Source organism: Melanerpes formicivorus, unplaced genomic scaffold (genome assembly GCF_026170545.1).
Source record: "Melanerpes formicivorus ecotype bairdi unplaced genomic scaffold, bMelFor1.0.p_v2 SCAF_47, whole genome shotgun sequence".
NCBI classification, from domain to species: Eukaryota; Metazoa; Chordata; class Aves; order Piciformes; family Picidae; genus Melanerpes; species Melanerpes formicivorus.
Genome location: NW_027142399.1, coordinates 3,235,748 through 3,246,246, shown reverse-complemented (window position 1 = coordinate 3,246,246; position 10,499 = coordinate 3,235,748). Strand labels below are relative to the sequence as shown.

The 10,499-nt window shown below is 55.8% G+C and overlaps 1 protein-coding gene across 5 annotated transcripts; it reads right to left on the bottom strand.

The window, feature by feature from the left end:
- LOC137451941 (transmembrane protein 45B-like) lies at positions 1-9,610 on the bottom strand. 5 transcript variants are annotated; one of them, XM_068159917.1, is made up of 6 exons: positions 9,592-9,610; positions 3,841-4,045; positions 3,384-3,596; positions 2,109-2,293; positions 1,522-1,667; positions 1-505 (listed from the first exon to the last, which is right to left on the bottom strand). In XM_068159917.1, exons 2-6 carry the CDS (start codon positions 4,025-4,027, stop codon positions 376-378), a joined length of 861 nt encoding a protein of 286 aa, XP_068016018.1. In that variant the 5' UTR covers positions 4,028-4,045; positions 9,592-9,610; the 3' UTR covers positions 1-375. The 5 variants fall into 5 exon arrangements, with proteins under 5 accessions (XP_068016018.1, XP_068016019.1, XP_068016014.1 ...); XM_068159918.1 differs by lacking the exon at positions 9,592-9,610 and adding an exon at positions 8,841-8,863; XM_068159913.1 differs by lacking the exon at positions 9,592-9,610 and adding an exon at positions 7,983-8,044.
- Positions 9,611-10,499: the final 889 nt, after the last annotated feature.

Genomic DNA, 10,499 nt, shown 5'->3' with positions numbered 1-10,499 from the left:
TGGTTTGTTGGAGGACTTTATTGGTCATCCCCTGTACTGGGTGCACATCAAGCTTTGTACAAAACCCCTCCACGAACACCAGAGCGAACGGCAGCCACCAGCAGCTTTCAGCACTGGCTTGGTTCCCTTCTCCAGCAGCAGGAGGGGAAACCACGTTCAAAAAAGGCCAGAGAGGCCACACTGGTTGGACTCCATCAGCAAACCAGTCCCACAGTTCACAGCCTCAGCTGTAGCATCGCTTCTGCCACGCTCTGCTTCCCGCGTCCTGCTTCCCACTTCCGATGCTCCATCATCAAGTGCCGGTGTAGCTGATCAAGACTAAATCCAAAACCTCATCTGATGAGCAGGGAAGGAGCTCCCAGGCCCAGAGCAGCCTCATTTGTCATCTGAGGGGCTCTCTGGCAGCAGGGTGCTGTCGGAGCTCCTGATGCCTTTGCGGATGCATACTCCACAGTCCAGCTCCACGTCGATGTCCCCAAACTTCAGCTGGCAGGACTCATTGCAGCTGCAGGAGGGACAGGCACCCTGCTCAGGTGTTTGTAGGCACCAAAAACTGCCACCCCCACCCCAGCCTGCTCTGCAAGGCTGTTAAGGACCACCTGCTCCATGGTGGTATGGAGCTCACCCTTTCCAGCCAAGACATGGACCAGGCCATGTGTGGACACCCACTTCTGATCCCATCATTCACTTCTCTGCTCCTAATCCAGCCACTAGTGCTTGTGCCCCTGTGAGGCCACACTTTCAGTACTGGGGTCAGTTTTGGGCCCCTTACTCCAAGAAGGACCTTGAGGGGCTGGAGCAGGTTCAGAGAAGGGACGCAGTCTCAAGCTGTGCCAGGGGAGGTTTAGACTCGAGGTGAGGAGGAAGTTCTTCACCGAGCGAGTCATTCGGCATTGGGATGTGCTGCCCAGGGAGGTGGTGGAGTCCCCATCCCTGGAGGCATTCAAGGGGAGATTGGATGTGGCACTTGGTGCCATGGTCTGGTCATGGGGTCTGTGTTGATAGGTTGGACTCGATCCTCGAGGTCCTTTCCAACCTAAGTGATACTGTGAACTAAGCTGGGGAAGGGTCTGGAGAACAGGGCTGGGGAGGAACTGGGGGTGTTTAGTCCAGAGAAGAGCAGGCTGAGGGGAGACCTCATTGCTCTCTACAACTCCTTGAAAGGAGGTGGGAGTGAGGTGGAGATCAGTCACATCTGCCAGGTGACAGAAGTAGGTGAAGCAGCTTGAAAATGTGCCAGGGGAGGTTCAGGTTGGAGATTAAGAACAATTTCTTTCCTGTAAGGGTGGTCAGGGATTGGAACAGGTTGCCCAGGGAGGTAGGTGGTGGAGTCCCCATCCCTGGAGGTGTGGCCATGGCCCTTCAGGACATCTTTCAGTGGCCATGGTGGTGTTGGGTTGTTGGTTGGACTTGATGGTCTTAGAGGTCTTTTCCAGCCTTAATGATTCTGTGATTCCCCAGGGTAGCACTGGGTCTAGGTACAGTGCTGGGACCCCCCAGGACCCCTTCTCCTGCACCTACCAGCGAGAGGCAGCAGCGTTGGCCGCCAGCACAGCGAGAGCACCCACGTAGTGCCAGCAGAAGCACATGGTCAGGAATGTGAAGTTGCTGTGGTCAGTCTGGTCCCAGCCTGGTCCTCCCCATGGAGGGGACAGCACAAACCCAATCTGGTCACAGACAGAAGAGAGATTAAGCATCAGCACCAGTCAAGCTCCTGCAGATTCCTGCCCCTGCCCCCTCAACCCCTTCTCCTCCTGGTTTTAGCCAAGCTGCTGCAGCTGACTATGGACTTAGAGGCACAACAATCCCAGCAGCCCAACAGCTCCAGAGAAAGAGGCCAGCCCTAAAGCTGTGCTTCTCCTAGAGCCAAAGCTGGGTGATTATGGGAGAGCTCTCCAGATATTTCCAGTTACTTGAAACAAACAGAGGAAGAAACTGCTTATTATCCCCACAATGACAGCTCTGCCACTAAGCCTTGCTTCCTCCTAAGATATTCCAAGCAGCTGGCAAGTTCAACCCCACCAGATGTGCCATGAAGGGCAGAGCAGCCCCTCTCACCCATCTTCCTGGGCCCACAGCCCAGAGGAGAACATTGGACATGCACTGACCTGCCAAAGCCAAGAGCCCTGGAGAAGGAAGGAGCTGGTCCTGAAGATCTCCAGGATGATGTGGTCTCGGAGGAACACCTCCAGTAGGACACAGAGGGCTCCAGCAAAGATGGCCATGGCCAGCAGGGAATGGACATGGTGATCCAGTGCAGCTTCAGTGCTGTCATGGAAGCAGAAGAGCAAACCTGCCCCAATTCAGGTGGCATTAGAAAAGGACCTTCTGGGATGTCTGTTCCAAAAACCATCTGAGGATTGAAACTCTGCTCCAGCTCTTGCTGTGCTGGGAAGGGGCAGGCTGCAAGCAGCCTGCTGTCACCACCTTCACTCTGCAAGGGCCATTCAGCCCCCAGCACTGGGAGCTGCTCTGACCCCTGTGCCCCAGGCAGGGCTGTCAGGGGGGGCACACTCAGCTCAGAAAGACGGGGGGAGCTTTGTATCAGGGTTTGTCCTTCTATGCAGCCAACCAGGGGCAGGGGGGGAAACTCCTTTTTGAGAATCCAGAGAGCATCAGCTGCTTGTCAGCAGGAGGACCTGGAGTACTGTGTCCAGTTCTGGAGCCCCTAGCACAAGAGGGATGTGGAGGTGCTGGAAGGTGTCCAGAGAAGGGCCAGGAGGATGAGCAGAGGGCTGGAGCACCTCTCCTGTGAGGACAGACTGAAGGAGTTGGGGCTGTTCAGTCTGCAGAAGAGAAGGCTCCCAGGTGACCTCATTGTGGCCTTCCAGGATCTGAAGGGGGCTACAGGAAGGCTGGGGAGGGACTGCTCAGGATCTCAGGCAGTGATAGGACTAGGGGGAATGGAATGAAGCTGGAGGTGGGGAGATTCAGGCTGGAGGTGAGGAGGAAGTTCTTCCCCATGAGAGTGGTGAAGCCCTGGAATGGGTTGTGCAGGGAGGTGGTTGAGGCCCCAGCCCTGGAGGTGTTTAAGCCCAGGCTGGCTGAGGCTGTGGCCAGGCTGATGTAGTGTGGGGTGTCCCTGCCCATGGCAGGGGGGTTGGAACTAGCTGATCCTTGTGGTCCCTTCCAACCCTGACTGATACTATGATAAGTGACAGCCCTAGGGCCTCATGCACCCCCTGTGCACCAGGAGCATCCAGCCACGGCTGGATCCCTGTGTGGAGAGAAACAGGGAGGGGGTAGGCACTGCACAGCCAATGCCATCATGCATTTCAACACCCTCCAGCTGTGACTGCCTGCAGAGGATCTTAGCAGCCTGAAGGGAGCCCTGCAGCGTGGGGACCCTCCCAGCTCTTCCCCCAGGCAGGATGTGAGCTCACCTTCCACGAGCAGAGCCACAGCCAGCGACAGTCGGTCTAAGCCGAGCGGCAGCTTGAGCGGGGAGTGCGAGACGATGTCCACGATGCCAGAGAGGAGGAAGAAGAGGTACATGGTGGTGTAGTGCCAGTGGGTGAGGTCTGTCCAGCTGTGTGTCTTGGGGCTGTACAGCTGCAGGTGAGGACCAGTGGGAACAAACTGCTCCACCAGTATCCCTGGACAGAGAGGGAAGAGGTCAACGTGTTTCCTTTCACGTGGGGAAAGGACAACCTTGCAGGAAACCTTCCTTGAAGTCTCAGAGGCATTGGTCCAGGGGAACAGTGACAAGGCCCCAGCACAAGGATGTCTCCAAGCCCTCCCACAGCAGTCATTTCCCACTGCAAACACACCCAGTCTCTTGGGCTAAAGCAGCTGCAGTGCCAGCAGACATTGACACGCAGACTCACCATCATCTCTTACCTGCCAGAGCAAAGAAAGCTTTCACTGCCCCTTCAAAGACTTCCACACGCTGGAACCCATAGCTCAGTTGGTTCTCAGCATTGGTTTTCCTCCTGAGATACCTCAGGGGGTATTTCACAGACCACCAGAGACCAAAAATGAAGAAGAAGGTGCCCCGGAGGGCACTGCCGAGGAAACTTGTTGGCATCTGGCTGGCTTGCTGGACCTGCAAGGACAAACAGAGGCTGGGGGCCAACCCCAAGCACCCCCCACAAGGAGCGGCTGGGGGCCAGCCCCAAGCAGCCCCCACAAGGAGCGGCTGGGGGCCAGCCCCAAGCAGCCCCCACAAGGAGCGGCTGGGGGCCAGCCCCAAGCAGCCCCCACAAGGAGCGGCTGGGCTGCTCACTCGCTCAGCATCCCCAGGGAGCTGCATCCCAGCAGAGTGAGTGCCTGGCTCCATCCTCAGCTGCAGAGAGCTAATACCAGAGCTGTGACATCACCATGGAGAAGCTGCCACTGTCTGTGTGTCTCTCTGCCTAGGTAGTTGCATGCACAAACATCAGGACTTCATTATGCCAGAGAAAATGAGCACCCAGGACAGTGCAAGGGCTCCATGCTGCTGGAGGAGGAGCCATAACAAAGATTCTGCTCATAAAAAGCAACAGGACAATTATTTCCTTGGGACGTCAGCTCCTCCCAAACTAGGTGATGGCATGGCCAGGGTAGGAATCCAGCCAGCACCTCCATCCAGGGCTTTGCTGGGCCTCACTGCCTGTGCAAGGAGAGGAGAAGGAGGCAACCCAAGAAGCACAACCACATCCAAAAGGAGCCTCATGTATGTTCCACTCAACAAGTGGCACAAGAGACAGAGATTTCATCTCCAGTGGGATGAGCATGAAGACTAAAGGTATGCAAATTGCCTTCAGGTTGAGCAAGGCCAACAGCCCTGAGCACTAGAAAGGATGGAGAGGAGGACAAGCAGAGGCCACAGGAAGAGTCATAGCAGCCTAATACTCCTGTGTGACCTGCTTTAAGTGACCCTGCTCTGGCAGGGGGTTGGACTTGGTGATCTTCAGAGGTCCCTTCCAACCCCTACCATTCTGTGACTGCAGCTGTGGAAGAACATCCCAGAGGAGCAAGCACAGAAGGGAAGAAGGAATGATCTAAACACACGCAGCAAGGAGCTGCTGATGTTACCTTGGGATGACCTTAGAATCACCAAGGTTGGAAGAGACCTCAGAGATCATCAAGTCCAACCTGCCACCCAACACCTCATGACTACTACACCATGGCACCAAGTGCCACATCCAATCCCCTCTTGAGCACCTCGAGGGATGGGGACTCCACCACCTCCCTGGGCAGCACATTCCAACAACTCTCTCTGGGAAGAACTTTCTCCTCACCTCCAGCCTAAATCTCCCCTGGTGCAGCTTGAGACTGTGTCCTCCAGCAAAACCTTGCCCTCTGCCTGCACCCACCACCCGAGGAGGTGTCCCTCTTCCCCTCCCCAGTGGCTTGCTGGTGCTTTCCTCCAGCTGAGACGCGCACAGGAGGAGGCATTGCTCATCCCGGGGCTGCCACAGCCACCTGCCCTTGCCTCACCAATCACCTCCTCTCCGTGTTTATAAATACCAGAGCCAAGAGCAGGGGCTGGATGAACAACTCCAGCACGTTCTCCAAGTCCTCCCACACGAGAAAGTAATTAGGGTGCAGCAAAATGAGGGTAGGATGTGGCCTGGCAAGAGCCTCAGGTGAGGCCTCCCCGCCTGGGCTCCGGCTGCAGAGCCGCAGTCGGTCGGACCGGCTCAGCCCTGCGTGGGCAACCACAGCAAGCATGACCATCATCATCCTCTGCATCTCCAGGACATGGCTGATCCCGGGCAGGCTCAGAGCTGTTTACACCATGTCGAGGTTTCCTTTCAGGAGGGAAGTTACTAAGCAGCCTTCCATGCAGAGGAGAAACGCCCTGCTCCAGCAGGTGGCTCAGGGCTGGGCAATGGCTTTCTGCTCTGCATCAGCCTGAGATGCTTCATGCCTTCCCTGATTACAGCCTGGACACCCAGGCCAGGGCACATATCTTCCCTACATGTTGAAGTGCACAACAAAGCAGTTCCCAGTTGTATGATGAAGACAGAAATTTGGCCATTGTCCTACAGGGTTGGTAGCTACAAGAGCCTGAAGCTGAAGTCAGGAGCTTACCCTGAGCAAGATAGAGAATCACAGAGTGGTTGGGTTGGAAGGGACTTGTGAAGATCATCTAGCCCAACCCCCCCCCCCAGCTTGAGCACCTACAGTCAAAAAATCACACAGGAGCACGCCCAGGAAGGTTTTGAATGCCTCCAGAAATGAAGTCTCCACAAGCTCCCTGGGCAGCCTGCTCCAGTGCTCTGCCCCCCTCCAAGTGCTGTTTTTTCCCCCCTTAGGGAACCTCCAATGTTCCAGTTTGTGACTGTTGCCCCTTGTCCTGTCACAGCCATAGCAGGGGGGTTAGCCTGACCTGCTCAGCTGGAGGAGAGCAGAGACATCCCCATGCCCAAGCATCAGAAAGGACACCTGACAGGTCCCAGCTGCAGAGGCTGCTCCAAGCCACAGCAGCACCCAGCTTTAATCCAGGGCTTATCACCCCACATCTCTCCTGCACCCCAGTTACCAGCAGTGCCAAATTGCTCTGTTTCAGAGCTGTCCCTGGGATCTCCTACCCCAACCATCCCCCTGCTTGGTGGAGCAGTTCCCTTCCTTTTGGTGCTGAGGACCTTTTAGCTTTGTGTCCTCCCAGCACCCCAATCCAAGCAGGGTCTTGGTAATCATCTCAAATCCCCTTTGCTTCTCACCACCTGGACCCAACAATTCAGCAGGCACCACAAACTCTGGGGGCATCTCTTAACAAAGGTGTCCCAAACCCACCTTTGGGGCAAGCAGAAGCTTGGCAGAAGCTCACTCAAGAATGAAACAAACCAACCAAACACCACACCAAACCAAACTGCCCCAACTCGTGTTACAAACCAGCCACCGCTTCACAGAGGAACCCAAGCCGTTTCCAAGCAACAGCCACTTGGCACAGCTCACATCTGAGGCACAGAACAACCACCCACCCACCCACCATCAACCTTGAGCCCAAACCTGGTACCTCTCACCCACCAGCTTCTCCCAACCCCAGCCTTTGAGCCCACATTCACATCAAAGCTGGGTCAGCTCCAAGTGAGCTGCAGCCAGGGAAGAGAGGAGAGGAGAGGAGAGGAGAGCACCCAGGCTGTGTTACCTATCCAAGTACAGCTGCAGTCAGAAGGTATCACCAGAGCTGCCCTTCATTCCTCCACAGGTTGAGATACTTCTGCTTTAATATCCCCATGGGAGCTGCCTGCTCTCCTCACACCAGCTGCTCACAGCCTGCCCACCTTGGGCAACATTCCTGCCCAATTTCCAGGCTCTCCCCACCTCCAAGCCTATCCACCACTGATTATTTCATCCCTATGTGGCAACATGCTGCAGCTGATTGAGGGGGTCTGATGCTGCTGGGAGGATGATGTCCATGTGGACCCAGGAGTATCTCCTACAAGCAGCCATGGGTGAAAGCAGCCTCCCAGAACTGCCAGCCTGAAAGTACAGGGTGAGCTCAGCATCCAGCCACGAACATTTGGAGGGTCTTCTCTTTGTGGACCCTCCTCCCTCCTTGCTGCCCAGGCACACCTCTCTCCTGCCAACAACTCACACCCAGCAGAAGAGGCACAGACCCCTCCCTTCCTGCAAGTCCTCTGCTAGGATCTTAGAGATGTTTTCCAACCAAAAGGAGTCTGAGGCACCTCCAAAGCCTGATAACCACCACAAAAAGAGCTAAAGACACAGAGAGAGACAGGAGACTTTCAAGAGCCCTCTGGATGCATTCCTGTGTACCTGCCCTAAGCGATCCTGCTTTGGCAGGGGGGGCTGGACCTGACCTCCAGAAGTTCTTTCCAAGGACTATGATAAACCCAGCCTCTGCCCACGGTTGCTAGCAGCCTGTCTCCACCAGGACCTCCAGCTTCCAGCAGCCTCATAGGTGGCCATCACCACACCAAACAAAGGAGGCACTCTTCCCCTCATCCCTTCTTGCCAAGCTCAAGCAGACACATCCATCCCATGGCACAGCTGCTCACCAGGCTCTTTCTCTGGGTGGGAGAGTTTACCTGTGACTCCTGCCTGTCCTCCTCCTTCTCCAGATGTGGCAGCAAGGAGCTGTTATTACTCAGAAGAGGCAGATAAAGGGAGAAGCCACCACGGGGAGGTGGCCCTCAGACAGGATGTTTGGAGCAGAACCATCCTACAGGGCAGTTCAAAGCAGGCTGAGTCAGCCCAGCTTTCACAACCTGCGACACCTCCTGCCTGCCATTAGGGGGAAAAAAACCACCCCAAACCCGAGCCCAAACACACAGCAAAAGGGCTTCCAGAGCTTGCCACAAAAAACACATCAGGAGGAGCAGCCAGCTCCTGTTCCCGTGGCAACCACGGTGCTCTGCTGTGGGGTTGGGGGTTTGGGTGGCTGGGGAAGGAGCCAAGAGGAGACAAGGCTGAGACATCCCCCAGCGTGGTCAGGCTCTGAAGCTTCTGAGCTGGGCTCTCAGCTACCCAAGAGCCATCTTAGGGGGGGGTCTGGCCTCATTAAAAGTTCTTGTAGGCAAGAGATTTTGGGTCAGGAGCTCACAGACCAGAGAAGAGCCCTTGGGAGCACCAGCCCCCAGTAGCCAAGAGAAGGGAGACAACGACCTTCCCTCCCCCCAGAGCTGGTTGGTAGGGTGCAGCAGTTTCCACTCCCTTTTGCCTCTCTGAAACTCAACACTGCCCAACACCAAGCACCCACAGACAGAAGCCAGCACAAGCCTGCTGCACATCACTGGTGGCTGCAGAGCAACTGCCTCCAGGCAAATAAATGCCACAGGCCACTCCAGTGTCCCCAGCTCCCTCCAAAGCAGCCAGGTGATGGTGCAGAGCACTCAGGAGCACTGCCTGAGCCTCCAAACACCTGAGGAGCAGCTGTGGGCACTTACAACCACTCAGTGCTTCTCCAAACCAGTAGCTCTCCAGGTTGCAACCACACAATCCTCATGCAAGCACAAAAGAACCCAAGGGAAGCCCTGCCCAGAGCCACACACATGAGCTGCCACCCCAAGGCTGGAGCAGCAGAGGAGCAAAGCAGCCTGCATAACCCTCCCCAGGGTGATGGGCTGCTTTCCAGCACAGCTGTAAAAGCCACCAAGCCATAGCCAGGAGCTCTTTGCTCCCCATTATCTCCATCTCAGCAGCAGCAAGTAGGAGGAAGGAAGGAGAACCAGAAGCTGGTGGTGATGCTGGCATGCAGCCATGCCATACACCCACCACTGCTCACCTCCAACAGTGCTTGAGGAGCAAGAGGTGTTGCAGAGGGCTGAGCACCAGTGCAAAAAGCTCCTGGAGCATCAGGGAAGTCCACAGCAGCTTCCCCAAGCACAAGTCTCACAGTGCCACAGTACATTAGAAGCTGGAAGGGACCTCAAGAGACCAGGTCCAACCCCCCTGCCAAAGCAGGAACCCTTAGGGTAGTCCACACAGGAATGCATCCAGAAGGGTTTTGAAAGTCCCCAGAGAAGGAGACTCCACAACCTCCCTAGGCAGCCTGCCCCAGGGCTCCATCAGCCTCACTGTACAGAGGTTTCTTCTGCTGACACAATAAGCACAGGGAGAAATGCAGCCCAGACAGAAGTTCCTCCCTACAGATCTACCCCAAAGACCAGACACAAAGCCACACATACCTTTACTTACAAGAGAAAGAGAAGCAGCAGCACTGCCAGAGATGTCTTTGCAGCTCCAATTTGCCCTCTGCAGCCACCCAGCTCAGCAAAGCCTTCCTCTGAAGGCCAGCTTAGACTGAAGCTGCTTCCCATGCAGGGCAGAGAGAAAGGGGGAAGTAAAGAATGCTGGGAGGGGAGCAGCTGGAGGGAGAGGGGAGCAAACGAGGTGCAGCTGAAAGGTATCTGCTGGGAGACCAAAGGTGCTTAAAGGGCCAGCAAGGAGCAAAGTTGACAGAGAAAGTTTCCATGAAGAGGACAACTTGCACTAAAGCATCTGTCTGTCTGTCTGAGAGGGACAAGGGGTGGGGAGACACTGGGACAGGTTGCCCAGGAGGGTAGTGGATGTCCTCTCCCTGGAGGTGTTCAAGGCCAGGTTGGAAGAGGTCCTGAGCAAGCTGGGCTGGTGGGAGGTGTCCCTGCCCATGGCAGGGGCTTGGAACTGGATGAGCTTTAAGGTCCTTTCCAGCCCAAGCCCTTCTATGGATCTGTGAAAATGGACCCAGGGGCATGATAGGGGTGAGGGAAAGAGAGTTTGAAACCATCCCCATGGAACAATGAGGAGGGAACTGTGACAAGGGGTGGGGAACAGCCTGACGAGAGAGGACACCTGATGAAAGGATGACCAACCCCCCTCCCCACACCACAGGGGGGGTTACCCACACCCCATGCAGGCCAGAATCACCGCAGGCATGAAGGGATGCAACATGCAACTCCATTGCAGGTGTGGAGGAGCATGATGGGATGGCACCAGCACACTCCTGCCCTCCTCTTCCTCTCAGGCAGAGACTGGGATCAGCAGATCCATGCCCATCTCACTCCAACCTCTCCAATACTCTCAAGTTGAACCTTGATCTGATTTGATTATGATTTAATCTTTTA

What these genes read in the sequence shown, in the direction of transcription:
- LOC137451941 (XM_068159917.1), bottom strand. Translation starts at nt 4,027, where the DNA reads ATGCCAACAAGTTTCCTCGGCAGTGCCCTCCGGGGCACCTTCTTCTTC. An exon ending in AGCTTTCTTTGCTCTGGCAG is followed by an intron (nt 3,597 to 3,840) that starts GTAAGAGATGAT and finishes CTCTCTGTCCAG; the next exon opens with GGATACTGGTGGAGCAGTTT. An exon ending in TGTGGCTCTGCTCGTGGAAG is followed by an intron (nt 2,294 to 3,383) that starts GTGAGCTCACAT and finishes GAATTGGGGCAG; the next exon opens with GTTTGCTCTTCTGCTTCCAT.